General features: G+C 43.1%; 1 protein-coding gene across 2 annotated transcripts in view; it reads left to right on the plus strand.

The window, feature by feature from the left end:
* RANGAP1 (Ran GTPase activating protein 1) overlaps positions 1-15,204 on the plus strand; it is a 21,909-nt gene continuing 6,705 nt past the window's right edge. Inside the window, exons 1-10 of one of the 2 annotated variants that reach the window (XM_028747333.2) lie at positions 1-160; positions 6,412-6,570; positions 6,975-7,102; positions 8,214-8,273; positions 9,292-9,471; positions 10,269-10,403; positions 11,424-11,582; positions 11,756-11,869; positions 12,530-12,629; positions 14,213-14,297. In XM_028747333.2, coding sequence (XP_028603166.1) covers positions 6,459-6,570; positions 6,975-7,102; positions 8,214-8,273; positions 9,292-9,471; positions 10,269-10,403; positions 11,424-11,582; positions 11,756-11,869; positions 12,530-12,629; positions 14,213-14,297 — 1,073 coding nt within the window. In that variant the 5' untranslated portion in view covers positions 1-160; positions 6,412-6,458. Of the gene's footprint in view, positions 161-497; positions 517-6,411; positions 6,571-6,974; positions 7,103-8,213; positions 8,274-9,291; positions 9,472-10,268; positions 10,404-11,423; positions 11,583-11,755; positions 11,870-12,529; positions 12,630-14,212; positions 14,298-15,204 lie in introns of those variants that run through there. The other variant, XM_077934934.1, reaches the window with a different exon arrangement.

The raw sequence follows: 15,204 nt of genomic DNA on the forward strand, positions 1-15,204 counted from the left end.
GCAGGCGCGGAAGACCGGGAAGGCGAAGAGCGAATCACAGCGTAGGAAACAAAACTGCCGGCTTTCAAATCCTCCGCCTCCCATAACGCCATCGTCTTCGTAGGCTTGGGGCTGCGGTAGCGTCTGCAACGTGACAGGCTGGAACCCGGCGCTTTCGCAGGTAAGCGGCGGCGGGGTGGTCTCGCGCGAGGAGGGGCGGGAGTTGGCGGGCTGGGTCTATTAGGCAGGCTCGCCGGTGAGAGGGCGCCGGGTGGGTTTGTTAGCGCCGCCTCCCCGCTTTCCGCCCCGGCCATGCCAGGCGCGGCGCGTGGTGGGAAAGGAGGAGGCACTTGCGCGTTGCCCCTCGAGATACACGTGTCCGTATCTTCCCACGGGACATACACCGTGCTGGGTTCGCCCGGCGGAGACGTGGATCCAAACCTCCCCGCTAGGAGTGCCTTTTTTACCAGCCCAAAACTCTCGGTCCCTTCCCTGTATGACGTCACGCCCTCGTTGGCAGTTTTAGGGCCCACTCGGGTGAGCCTGTTGTGTAATTTTGTTGTGCTGTTGCGTTTGTGCGAAGCCCGTGCATTACGGAGCGAGGGGCTCGAGTCACCTCTTTGCTCACCTTCTCTCAGTTCCACTTACTTTTCTCAAGTGAGCATCTGCATGGGAGGCTGCTTACGTAGAAGAGCGAGGAAGCAGACGGAACTGAGTCAATGAAGGCGAGCGGTGTGTCTAGATTGGCTAGGCGATGCTCGATGACTGAAATAGCTTGCAACATGAGGAAATACGTCAGCTTCACGCATTTTCCTTTTGCTTCAGGAGTAGGGTGATAAAGGCAGAAAAACAAAAGGTTTTAAACAGGACTTTTGTTTGGGAAGTGATTATTCTAGTGGAAACAAGTTGACAGTCTCTTGACCTGTGTAACAAACCACTAGTTAATAATAATATTGAAGCGTTTTGGTACTGAAGAGGTGGTAATAATGTGCCTTTAGCAGCACTGATAGTCACTAAAATGTTTATCAAAACAGGAGTGGAAAATTAAATACAGTTTATGTATTTTTTTTTAAAAAAAAACATGTCTTGTCTTCTACAACAGTCTGAACAGAGAACTAGCAATACCGTATCATTAATGGGGAAATCCAGTTAAAGTAAGACAAGAAAAAAATGAGTTAGAAAGCTTGATAGTCATGGAGCCATTGCCAAAAAGCTAACTTTCTCCCCTCCCCAACTACACTTCTGATAGTGGTGAGATGCTAAGCCAAGCCTCTGTCGGTAACTCAGTGGATGGGGAGGGAATGATCTTTAAATACAGTGGTACCTCGGGTTACATACGCTTCAGGTTACAGACTCCGCTAACCCAGAAATAGTGCTTCAGGTTAAGAACTTTGCTTCAGGATGAGAACAGAAATCATGTAGTGGCGGTGCGGCAGCAGCAGGAGGCCCCATTAGCTAAAGTGATGCTTCAGGTTAAGAACAGTTTCAGGCTAAGTGACGAATTAAGTACTTAACCCGACGTACCACTGTATCATGGTCCCAAATAGTGCAAAACTGAACTGGAAACCCGTGATGAGAAGCCCATAGGTGGGACATAAGCGCAACAACACACTGCCATACCTTTTCCCTAGCATATTCACAAGCATACTTTCTTCAGTACTGGAGACAGAATATTGCTATTGTGACAAGTAGCCACTGGTAACCTTATCTTCAATGTATTTATGTAATACCTTTCAAAGTCAAACAAATTGGCATCAGTCACTACATAGTGAATCCATAGTTTAGCTATGATGCGTTTGAAGAAGTACTTCCTTTGGCCTGTCCTGAATTTCCCATCATTCAGCTTCTTAGGATGATCCTTGGTTCTAAAGAAAAGGACGGCAGACTCCACCCACTAAATAAATCCATGCTATCCGGTATATTGTTACAAAAGTCCAGTGCCTGCCTCTCTCACTGCCAAGCGGTGGCAGGAGCCCATGGGGTCACAGGGACACACACAGGGTCTTTGTCCCTTTGGAGAATAGAAGACACGGCAGAGACTGTTGTGCTTTAAAAATATATATGGTTTATTTGCACCTTCGGACTGCATGGTGGGAGTCCAGATCTTACAGCAGGCATCCCCAAACTCGTCCCTCCAGCTGTTTTGGGACTACAGTTCCCATTATCCCTGACCACTGGTCCTGTTAGCTAGGGATGATGGGAGTTGTAGTCCCAAAACAGCTGGAGGGACGAGTTTGGGGATGCCTGTCTTACAGCATGGCCAATGGCATTGTAGGCAACCTTTCCTCTCTCCCTGGCCAAGATGGATCTCTCCCCCGCTCTTCCTCCTCATTCCTCCCAGAAACCTCTGCTCAAAAGCACACCCCATCAGCTTGGCAACCCTTCAAATCAGATCCCTGTCTCTGTTCACACCTGGGAGGAGGAGTTCTCCTGCCAATTGCCCTAGCTTGGCCAGGCTGGTTTGCATAAGTCAGCCCAGGAGTTTCCTCAATTCATTCAATTTATTCATTCCTAGGGTTTAGACAGGACCCCCCCCCCCCGATCTATACCATCATGTCCCCTTTCACCTTTTCCTCCTCCTGAACTAAAGAGCCTCTTTCCTCAGAGAGGAGTTACTGCAGTCCATTGACCATTTGGTTGCCCGCTACAGGATATTTTCCAGTCCTACAATATCCTTTTTGAGGTGAAAGATAGGCCCTGGCCAAAACTCTAGCTGCAGCGTTTTGTACCAGTTGAAGTTTTCAAACAGTTTTCAGAGACGGCCGACATAAAGTGCCGTATGTTAACTTTGCCTAGAAGTGAAAAAGGCATGACAGTGAGGAGAGCTGTTTTCTCCTGGTAAGAGTACAGCTAGTGCTTCAAGCTGAAGCAGCACAAAGCAGTCCTGTCGACTGCTACTAAATGGATCTCTGAGAGCAAAGTTGGATCCAGAAGAGCTCCCAAATTGTGAACCTGCTCCTTTATGAAGAGTTGAACCTTGTCCAGAACAGACTTTACACCTAACCCTGGATTGAGTCTCCTGATCAACAACACTTCTGTCTTATCTGAATTGAATCTGAATTTATTAGCCCACATCCAGTCCCTCCTTAAATTCAAGCAGTGATTCAAGATCTCCCGCAGCCTCTCTAGAATCAAATGGGAAAGAGAAAATTGGGTGTCCTTAGCATGCTTATTGGTTTATTTTTATTTCAAAAAATTTATACACCACTTGATTGTGAAAATATAAAAGCCCACCTCAAAGTGGTTGTGCTAACACCACACTCCAGATCTCTAGAGCTTCTCTCCCACTGGTTTATGTCAGAGTTGAATAGCATGGGTCATAAGATGAAGCCTTGTGGAACTCTTGAGGGACCAAGAAAAAGGCCCTGAGGTGAAAGTACCAGTAGATAGCACAATGAAAATGTCAACCTAGTGTGCAGTGGCTATGAAAAAGGTGATTTCAATGCTAGGAAAAATTAGGAAGGGAATTAAAAGAAAACTGCCAATATCATAACACCATTATACAAACCTATGGTTTAACCATATTTGGTTCTGGTTGCCTCACCTCAAAAAGGATATTGTAGATTTGGAAAAGGGTCAGAAAAGGGCAACCAAAATGATCAAGGAGATGGAGAGACTTCCCTAGGAATCAATGTTGATTATGACAGATGCTTAGTATATTATTTAATAATACAGGAAGATTTGTGTGCTGGATCAGCCTTTTAACAATTGGCATTCAGTGTGTTATGTGGCATACTGTCTCAATTTAAAATTGAAAGATCATGCTCAAGCAACATTTTAAATAAGAATTTGGATTGAAATGGGGGGGGGAGGGGAGGTAGTTAAATGTGACACCTCTTGTTTAAAAATAGCATGAAGGTAATCTTCATTTTAGAAGGTGGCAAACAGATGCAGTGCTTTGGACATGAGTTCTGGTGCTGAGATAAGAAATAAGTGGCTATTCCTTCCTATCTAAAAAAGTGATATTAATATAGAACAGTAATAGGTTTGCTTTGCCTAGACCACACATTCCACATTTTCTGGTTTTGTGGCTTGCACAATTCTAACTCTTGCAGACCATGTCATCTTTGGTGCCAATTTCTACAGCTGTGCTTAGAAATTAATATAAAATAAATTATTTTAGGGTAACTTCCCTCCCTGCTACATGATAAAGTGGACTTTTGAAATTACCCAACATGGTCAAATTGCCAGGAAACATAGCAACCAGTGATTTAATTACGTAGTTGGGGTTTCACAGTACTTGAAGGAGGTGTGTGTGAATCTGAGTTTATGATATGGTTTATCTCTGTAGATCGTGGCCTAAGTATAAGATTGAAATGAGACCCTCCATGATGAACTCCATGGTAACCTGACACAAGCCTTACTCCAGCATCCTGAAATCAGGAATATCCTGAGTTCACACACACATATCTGATTTTAAGGATTAACACAGGCAAATTTAACTGTCAAGTGCAGGATACTCAGCTCCTCAGTGAGATCCATCGGCACAATGATAAGGTGATGTAAAGGTTCAGGTAATTGCTCACTGTCACAAATCTTTCACCTTTTTGTTAAACAGACAGGAACAGGATAACCAAAGATGAGAACTAGGCAGGAAATTCCAGAAGTAACTATGGAAATTATAGAAACCACTCATTTCACAACCCCCTCCCTTCTCCACTGGCATGCCTTGGCAAAAAGGGTATTAAAAAACCATTAGATGCAAAGGTTAGGTAGCTCTCACAGCTCCAACAGGACAGCACTTAACCCAGCGATCCCTAGGACTTTGCACACGTCTGCTTCACTTTAAGGGCATGTATACTTTCCTCTCTCTCCCCTCCTTCTAGTGTGGGTTTATAGCAAAATTGTCATGCCCATGCTTCTGTAGGCCTTTAGAATAGTTGGGGAATCTTACTCTTTCATCAAAGTGTATACATATTGTCATTTGCTACCTGCTTAGACTGTAACTTTGCCGTCTAAAGCAGCATTTTTATATATTCTATCACTCCTGTGTTATATAATAAACCAAGCTTTTATTTCTTTGTGTAAGAGTTTCTGGTAGGCATAAGACTAAGGGTTAACACACATCCAGACAAGCACACCTCATAACTCCAGCAAAAGATCCTAAACCTCTCAGCAGTGTGTATATGAACATACATGAGTGCTGGTGGTCCACATGTAAGTCTAGGTAGCACACATTGTAACATGGTGTCCGTTGGATGTTGATTCTGGGAGCCCAGCTTCCGTGGTTCTTGCTGACTTGCAGGGGCTTGTATCTTAGAGTAAACTGTGTTTACCATTGATGGTCCTGAACTATGAGATCTGTGTCTCCAATATAGCCTTCGTTGCCCATGCCACATTCTACATAGACACTGTTTTTATTGTTGTCACTTTGAGACACCTTAGTGCAAAAATGTGACAAATAATGATGATAGGAAACCAGTGCCCTTAAGTAGGGAGAAACAAACTTGGGAATAGCTGCTAATCTGTGTCATCTAGCTTTGGCTCCTTTTCATTTCCATTAAAATCCATAGTGTTGAATCGTCAAGCTGTGTATGTAACATTTGGGCCATATCAGAGTTCCTTGTTAGTGGCTGGGATTGAACCCAGCCAGAGTATGTGGTCAGAGAAATGCTTCCTTCCTCCTCCAGATACTGCTAATGAGAGCAAGCGTAGGCAGGCGTTATAATGAGGAATCTGATTGCCTATTTCAAACTTGTCTTTTCCCCAATTTCCGCATTGGAGCTTTTCCTTGCTCAGGCTTTGCTAGGTGTGCAGAAATCAGGAACAGGACTTCAGAAAATCAACCTTTTGTGAATGAGTGTGGAGCTGATTTTTTAAAATTATGGATATGGCTGCTTAGGTTCTGCTAGGTGATGAATATTGCCCTTCTACTAATTTGAGTTTGACATGCTTGCCCCAGTTTATCATCAGCCTCATGCAAATAATCCTCTCCTGAAATGTGCTGATGCTGAATATTAAACCAAACTGCATTATTTATGTGGAACTTAGCAGAAGCATGGCGGTACACACTAGCAAACTATGCTTTGTAGCCTCTTTTCAATAGCTGTTTCCTAATCCGCAGCTCTTAGAACTGGCATGTGGTGACTTGGGTAAATTATTGTTCTTTTATTTTCGCCTGCATGTGACAGGGCCTGTTTGCTATCCTCGCAGGCAGTTTTCACCCCAGTGTTAGCCTGTTCTGACCTCTTTTCTCGTGGCATATAATATAAGGTAGGCAAAGATTATTAGTCTACTGAAATAGTTGTTTTGCAGGAGCTTGTGTGATGGTTTAACCCTTTGCTCCCTTCTCTTGACTGTTTCCTTTTCTCCACGAGCACTTAAGGGGTTAAGCCTTGAAAGTAGTTATCTATCAAACAATAAATTCTACATATAATTGAACAGCACGTTTTCACCCCATTGATGGTATATGCTTTCTCTCCTCTTTTTCAGCACCCTTCCCAACTGGTAATCAGTAAAGGTTGACACAATCCAAAAAAATGGCATCAGAAGACATTTCTAAGCTGGCAGAGTCCTTAGCTAAAACTCAGGTGGGCGGAGGGCAGCTGAGCTTCAAAGGCAAGAGTCTGAAACTCAATACCGCAGAAGATGGTAAGAGGAATAGCACTGCTTTGGATGTTTTCCCAGCATCAGATTCTGGAAAAGTCTGGCCTGATCAAATATATGTGTGTGTCCCGTCCCCGTCCCCTTAATCTTTCTAAAATGGCAGATTTGCAGGAAACCCAATCCTTCCTTGATTTTGGATTCTGAATTGCAGGATGAATGTGTATCTGTGCTTCACAGGCAAATTCTTTCTGGTGGTCCCTCTAGAGACCCAAACAAGGAGAATGATTCAAGAGAGATTCTCCAACCACCCTTAGTACATACCTAGGCTGCACACACACCCCTTTCTCCAGAGTATTTTTTGTTTTTGTTTTTAAATTGCACAACTGGTACTGTTAGCACTGTTAGATCTCAGCTTGGGGGGAAAGTAATATTCTGCTTATTCTGTGCAGCCGAAGAGGTGATTAAAGAGATTGAGGAGTTCGATGGCCTGGAAGCACTACGCCTCGAAGGCAACACTGTGGGGGTGGAGGCAGCAAAGGTCATTGCCAAGGCTCTGGAGAAGAAATCTCAGCTCAAGGTGAGCATTTCAGTGGATGATGGACAGCGGAAAACTCATTATCTTGCAGCTTAAATTCATTGACTGCTTGACTAGCAGATAAAACAGGCCCAGGGAGATCTGTGACATTCACAAACATAAGAAAAAAATCAAAACTGCTTTAGCAATTTTAAATTATAAGTGGTATTCACCACTGTGCTTCCTGTGATTGACTCTGTTGGTTAAGTGAACCTGTGGGTCTCCAGATGTTGGACTCCCATCATCCCCAGCCAGCCTGGCCAGTGCTCAGGGATGCTGGGAGCTGCATTCTGCCATGATTTGGAGGGACACAGGCTCCCCACCCTTGATTTAAGGAAAAGTTTGAATTGGTGGAGCAAATACTGTTTGAAACCATTTTTCAAGCAAAGTTTACTATTTTTGCAGAGAACAAAATGAAATATGCTAGGTCTTACAGTAGCAGTTATGAATTCTTCAGCCATTCTCTCTCCTGCCCTCAACCCTCTGACTACAAAACAACCGTCTGACTATTTTTTGAGTGGGGGGTGGTGATTGCATAGATAGACCCTATTTTTAAAAAGACATTGCTTCCTGCCTTCTTTATGAACTCTGAAGTAGCACTGCTTCGGCTGTAATTACTAAGCTTGTGTGTATATGCGGTAATATTTTTAAATTGGTGTGCAAGATTATACTGGATATTTGAACAAATTCAATTCCAAATGCCACTCTGCATGCCTCCTTTGGAGCATGGTGATTTTATTTATTTCACAAAATTTATATACCACTTGATTGCATGCAACAACAACCCTCAAAGCAGTTTCCCAGAGGAATAAAGCAATGAAACTACCAGTAAAAAACAGTTGAAGACAAATGTTTTAAACATTTAATGAATAATTAAAACCAACAATAAGGATTAGTTTACCAAATTTCTAATCTGCATGGATTATTGCTATGTGCTGTCAAAAACCTGTTATTATAAAAAACTACTCTTGAGCAAAACATTCGATATAAAGCCAATGTAGCTCTCCATTATGCACACCAAGTGAGTGAGTACAAATACTTTGACTAATCATGGTAGATTACAATGTACTTTTATTTTTAAGCATGTATAAAATATATATATGTCTAATTTTAGAGATGTCATTGGAGTGATATGTTCACCGGGAGACTACGATCTGAAATTCCCCCTGCTCTGGTAAGTGTAAGACTAGGTCGCTAATATTACCAAATGCCATTTTCATTATTTCTTATTCCATGCTCTTATCATGATATTTTTCTGAGGCTAAAGTGTAGGAATGGCTTTCTGAGCTTGATGATCAACAGTGGGAGCAATATACTGTTTCTGTTACAGGGACTTTATGGCAAAGGTGGGGAAGCTTTTTCAGCCCAAGCTTTTTTACCCTTTCTGGGTAACTTTCCGAGGGCCACATGCCAGTGGTAGGTAGAGGCAGAGGCAAAAGTGGGTGGGGCAATAAAGTTAGAAATTACCTTTGTACAGTAGGCTAGTTTCTGCACACAGTCATGCACACCTTGCTATCCTCTATCCATGCAACCAAGAGGCACTGTCAGAGTTCAAGGACACACTCATTCCAGGCAAAACCACTTGGGCTGCAAAGCAGAGCCAGTCAGGAGTGTGGCCTGAGGAGAACTTCGAGGGTCTTAGGTTCCCCACCCCTGCTTCAGGTAGAGACAGGGATGTGATTAATGAATGACCAAAAGGAAGGTTAAGAAGAGTTGTAATTTTAAGCTTTGAAACTGGTTGTCGTAGATGAATTGCCAAGAGAGATCTCTGTTGGGCAGAAATTGAGTAATGTTGGAATCAGTATTTTAATGGTAACAGTTTAATAAAACATTAGGGCATTATAAGGAGGGCAGAGTGTCATCAGTGGCTGTTTCCTCAGTCCTCTTTGCTCGGTGTCGCAACATATCTGTTGCTGGAGAAAAGGCCAGGAGGGAACAGGAACACAGCATCCAGGTAGATGGGTGTGACTTGTGTTGCCCCTCCTTGGCACAGGCATGGCACATAGGACACGAAACAGGGCAGCTGCCTGCCTGCCTGCAACTTCTCCATTTTATGAACGAGAAGGAGCCTCTCAAGGCTGCTAGCGGGTGATGAGTGAAAAGAGACGGCAAGAAATGGCTGCAGGGCAGATCTCTGTCCTCTGTAGTGGACGGGGGCATTGTGTCAAATTTACCTTTTGTTCATCTTTCAGATCGCACTTGGAGATGCCATTGTTTCTGCTGGCTGCCAGCTTACAGAGCTGGATCTGAGTGACAATGCCTTTGGACCAGATGGAGTGCGTGGGTTTGAGGCACTTCTGAAAAGCCCTGCCTGTTTCACCCTACAGGAGCTCAAGCTAAACAATTGCGGCATGGGCATTGGTGGTGGCAAGGTAAGGGCATTTCCCGGATGGGGAATCCAGTCTTCACAGCAGGGTGAAATCTGAAACCCCCACTATTGGGGCTTCCTGCCTATCCATCACGTGATGTCACCATGATGTCACATTTCCCCCTTAAAGTGGAACTTGAATTCAAGTGGTACTGCAAAAGGAAGATCCCAGCGGGGTTGTGTGAAGTCACTTCCTGTCAGTTGATTGACACTGTCTTCAAACCCTATTTCTGACAAGTGTTGACTATTCAGAAGCTTTGATTTAGAGCTCTTGAGTAGAACCGGTTCCAGAAGGGCTTCTGTTTGCCAACAAGTTTTTTATTGCTTCAGATTGTTGTCTGCATTAAAAACTCTACAAGCTGAACAGGGTGGGCAGGCTTCTCTTTTTCTAGTAAAAAAAAGTCTAATGTTTGATGGATATTTTTAAAAATATCTAAAGCATTCCTCTGCCTGCCATAGAATGGGGTTGTTGTTTTTTTGAGAGGGATAGGAGAGCCAAGACCCTAATTTGGGGACCTGTGTCCTTATCTCACACACATGGAAATCTGAGTTGAAGACACACAACAGAGTCATTGCATCTTACTAACCTACATTCCCCTCATGATATTATTGCTGGGAATAGCCTTCAGTGGTGTGTAATATTTCCTGCTGAGTGCCTGCATTATGTTTGTTTGTTTGTTTGTTTGTTTGTTTGTTTGTATAGGAAGTGGTAGCTTAAATGTGTGCCTTATAGGAATGGAATCCCTCAGGCCAAAATGACATTATAGTAGCATAAACAGTCTGGTATTATTATCATTTTAGATCTTGGCTGCAGCTTTGAAAGAGTGTCACAGGAAATCAAGTGTTCAAGGCAAGCCTTTGGCTCTGAAAGTATTTGTGGCTGGCAGGAACCGCCTGGAAAATGATGGTGCAACTGCTCTTGCTGAGGCATTCAGTGTAAGTACAAAAAGCAGGACTTTGAGACAGGAAGTTTGCCCTGACATTTGTTGCATGGGAACGGATGCTTTTAGCCATTGGTGTTAATGAACATGCATATTCTTCCTCCAAAGTGTGTTGTGGTGCCCTTTAAAAAAACGAATTCCTTTTGCTACAATGCTACTATCTCCTGCATTGAATGGTATTAGTAGTGGTCAAGTTCGTTGCAGCATCAGAAAAGGCCATTTGAGGCAGCCTAAGTCACCTCTGTTGATACTGCTGCAAGAAGCGGCTTGCCAGGTAGAGTGGCACCACTGTGCTAGCTTGCCAGGAAATGGGTGCTCTTGCTTATCAGGAGGGGCAGAGTGGAAAGGAGGTTGATGCGGAGCAAACACACTGGCAGAATCAATCTAGGGTTCCTGCTGGTGCTTTTGCACCACATTGACCTCCCTGCTCCATTGGCCCTCCCTCCTGGTAAGCAACAGCAACTCACCTGCAGTATTTCTCAGTTGGTGGGCCAGGGACCACTAGAGGACTGCATTCCACTTTTAGGTGGGCCTCAGTTCTTCTTACTCACCCACCCTGCATTCCGGCTGTGCTGCAGAATTTTTGTTGGACCAATGCCAGCACCAGAAACTCGCCACATGCAGAGTAAAAGTGGTTGGGAGAAGAAGTGTGGAGGAAAGAGAGATGATTTCACTCTGAAGAAAAAGAGCAAGAGGAGGCGTTGAACTAAATTAGAAAGTGAGACAAAAACTAATATTTGTAAAAGTAAATAAAGCAGGATGAGTAAGCAATGAGACAAGAAAGGAAAGTTGTTCTGGGTCTCAACATTCTGGAATCAGGAATGCGCTTAGGCTCTTCATTATGCAAATTAGCCAATCACTTTTGATCGCTAAATAGTATACAAAGGGTTCAGACAGAATACCCCAAAACAATTGTGGAAGATGGAGAGAAAAGGATCTGAGAACACCACTCTCCTAGAATTATCACCTATGACACGAACTTTATTTGCTTTCCATTCTGTTTTTGCCCCTTCAGGCTATTGGGACTCTGGAAGAAGTTCATATGCCACAAAATGGAATCAACCATCCAGGAATTACAGCCTTAGCTGAGGCTTTTGCTGTCAATCCCTTGCTGAGGGTGATCAACCTGAACGATAACACTTTTACAGAGAAGGGAGCTGTGGCTATGGCAGAGGTGAGCTCTTTTCGCTTAAAATTAATCCCCCTTGATTCTAACAGTGACTTGGGCCAGGAAATCCTGAGAAAGTGTAGCGGGGGGAACACTTTCCTTAGGATTAAGTTGGTCTCGTGTGGTCTTGCACGGTCAAGTAGAATAGTGAGTGGAATAATGTTCTCTATTCCATTCAGACCCTCAAGAAACTCAGGCAAGTGGAAGTGATCAACTTTGGTGACTGCCTAGTACGTTCCAAGGGTGCTGTTGCCATTGCTGAAGCTGTTAATGAAGGACTCCATAAATTGAAGGTATTGGCTACAACTTAAATCTTTCAAGATACTGTATTTTGTTAAGCTGCTTGGGAGAAATCTGAGTGATTAAGTGAGATTTCAAATAGGAAATACTTTTTTTCTCTTTTCTTTTGTCCATCTCCCCATACCGTTTAATTCAAAAACCCTGAAATAGGGATTGACAAAATACATGACTACTCATTTTCATGCCTATGGCTGAGATCCATCTTAAAGCTAAAGGCACCATTATGAATTGATGCCAAAACATAGCCACTAAGCATGAATATATTACAAGCCACTTGGCGTGATGGAAGAACGACATTTATTCTGATTGAGAGAAATGTAAGTGTTTTGCATCCATTTGATATGAAATTTGGCTTAGAGGTAGTGTACTGAATCTAAAACTACAAAGAGTCAACATAAACCTTCATCTAGGATTTATTTCTGTGGTTCTTAAAAAGAAAACCAAGCACTATTTGCAATCTCTTAAACAAGGTTATTCATAATTCAGTCATTTCTCCCCTAACCTCATCACTACCTTTTTAAGGAAGCTTTTTTTGGATTCCTGATTTGGTACTTTGGAATGTGAATTGTAGACATACCTGGCTTGAACATGCAAAATATATGTCCAATTTTTAAAAAAATATTTCTCTAAAACCATAGCTTCTGTCTGTTTAGGAACTCAACTTGTCTTTCTGTGAAATCAAGCGAGATGCTGCTCTAATTATTGCTGAGGCTACTGAGGACAAGTCGGAGCTACAGAAGCTGGATCTCAATGGTATGAGGCTTAGGATGTCCGTGTCAAAAATCTTTTACTAGAACTCTGTAGCTGGATAATTGCCTGGTTCATTCAGGTCAGCATGTGAATACTGTGTGCCTCAGTTCCCTCTTTTCCCCAACCTTCTGTTTAACCCAACCTTTCCATAGGTTCTCGGTCCATTGCCCACCCCACACACTTGCTTCTCCAATCCTGTCTCTGAGATTCCTGTCCTTTAGCTTCCCTAACTACCGTAATTGAATCTCATATCAGTTGGCCGTGCAATGCTATTGTAGTTCCTAGAGCCTGTGCAGGGTCTTAGTCCTAGCCAAAGTGATTTTCTCTCCCAGAAGATGGATAGGAAACATTCTGACATATTGTTGAGCATATATTGTTAGGATCGTCCTACTCACTTGTAGGACCCTGGCAGAGTCACATGCTTGACTGGCATGTTCTCTCCCTCCTGGTCGGTCATTCGGGAGCTTCAAAAGCTTTCTCCAGCCTGAACATCACAGCGACTGATACCAAAAGGCATTAGCACGCTTTAGGATCCTGCAGAGTGTTAGCAGTTTACGTAACAGAACTCAGTAGCACAACATTTTGGCTAATCTACTTTATTTACATATAATACACTCAGAGCCTTCTGACTTAGCTCCTTCCACTTTCTCACCAGACAGCAAAGAGAGAGAACAAAGGACAATAGTCCCACATCACGGAACACAGTAACACAAAACATCCTGTCTCCGCCACTTCCCACACTGTGGAATGAAAACATACACCGTCATGTGATAGACAACAATCCCATGACGGCAAACATGGAGCAAGAATCCTAACATATATAAAGTTCATGAATATTCTATATCACCACTACCATTTAGCCATTTTGTGTCAGAGACTTCACTACCAAAGTACAATAGACTTGCTTTTTAAACACTCTTCCACATAGACCCAGCAAACCCAACTGAAGTGGCATTTCCTTCAGAGCACGTCTCATGATTGGGCATTAAAATATTCAAGTTGTTCATATAAAGATAATACTGAAGCAATAACCGTTTCATTCCCAGCAGTTTGTATTGCTAGACAAATGCCTTTATGGCAGCTGTAGAGTTTTTGTTGGGTGCATGTGGCACAAGAAGCTCAGTCAAGTAGTTAAGCTCACAACAGAAAACAGTTGTTTAGCAGAGTGGTCTTTATGGGGCCAACACCAACATACACCCCTTTACATACACACACAGATGGTACAAGTAGCTTTCTCCCTCTCAACCCAGAGAGGATTCTTTGTTTCAAAGTCATTGCTGTGTCAAAGTCCACAGCCAAGTCCTAAGCTTGGTTGCTGCAAAGTCCTGCAACTGATAGGGTTCTCTGAGTTCTGAAGTCTGGCAATTTTCCAACTTCTTCCTCAGACACCTTCAAAGTCTTCCCTTAAATCCGTAGTCCCAACTTCAGCAGTTCCTGAAATCTCCTCCCACGACCCACAGAGTTTTGCCCTTTTCTGCGCAAAATTACTTGCCAAATCTGCCCGGTAACACATATGAGAGAGTCACAGGATGGCTGCAGGTGCGTTGTGGGGATTACAGTCTTTGCTGATGTCTGTCTTGCCACAGGGAATTGTTTTGGAGAGGAGGGCTGTGAGCAGCTCCAAGAGATCCTTGAAGGCTTCAACATGGCAGAAGTGCTTGGATCTCTGAGGTAAGATATATGAAGAAGCTATGGTAATCAAGGAACTCTTTCTCTAGTGAAGCTGCATGCAAGCTGTGCTGCTTGTGAAATGGCCATTTCTCCAACAGTAGTTAAGCTCGGGCTCCTAATTGGTTTTGCTGTTTTTATAACAACCATTCTAGGAGTGTTACAGCGGGATAAATCTGACTCAGGGGCCCTGGACATGCCCATCTCTTGATCGGTTGGCCTGAGTTTTTCGTTCCTTAAAACTTAAATTGTATGGACCCTCTTTGGAAATGGCTCATTCCTTATGTTAGTTAGTCATGATTGGCTAGTTAACCATTGCCAGGATGCATAGCTTCTATTCCCGAGAGTGAAAATATTTTTCGGGTAACACTTGTTGCTGCTCTTTTTGGTGGCTTAGGGGTTTGTGCTCTGCCTTTCTGAGCTCCTTTAAGAAAAAGATTTTCTAAGCCATTTTACTTGGTTTTTGCTTGTGTAAAGATACAAAACTTGCTTTGTGACTACAGTTTTCTAAATGAGGCAAGAAAAATATGACGATAAGTTTAGGTTGTATTCCACTAAGTCAGAGTAGACTAATGAAAGCAATTGACATAACTAATTCAAATCCATTGATCTCCGTGAGTCCACTCTGAGTATGATTGGATCGTATACCACCAGTTTTCTAGGAACTGTACAAAGATTAAATGTCAAGTGCATCTCTGTCCACGAGGTAACGGTCTAACATTCACAAAACAAAAGGAAAAGGGGATGGGGTAGGAACTGGAAAACAATCAAATTCAGTCACTGATGAAGGCTCTGGGGAAACAATTTATTATTTATAAACCACCCACGCATATAGCACATCAAGGTGGTGTACAGAAATGTGTAAAAATAGAATAAAACATAAAATAGCATTAAGAACAATACAGTGATG

Source organism: Podarcis muralis, chromosome 10 (assembly GCF_964188315.1).
Source record: "Podarcis muralis chromosome 10, rPodMur119.hap1.1, whole genome shotgun sequence".
In the NCBI taxonomy this organism is placed as follows: domain Eukaryota; kingdom Metazoa; phylum Chordata; class Lepidosauria; order Squamata; family Lacertidae; genus Podarcis; species Podarcis muralis.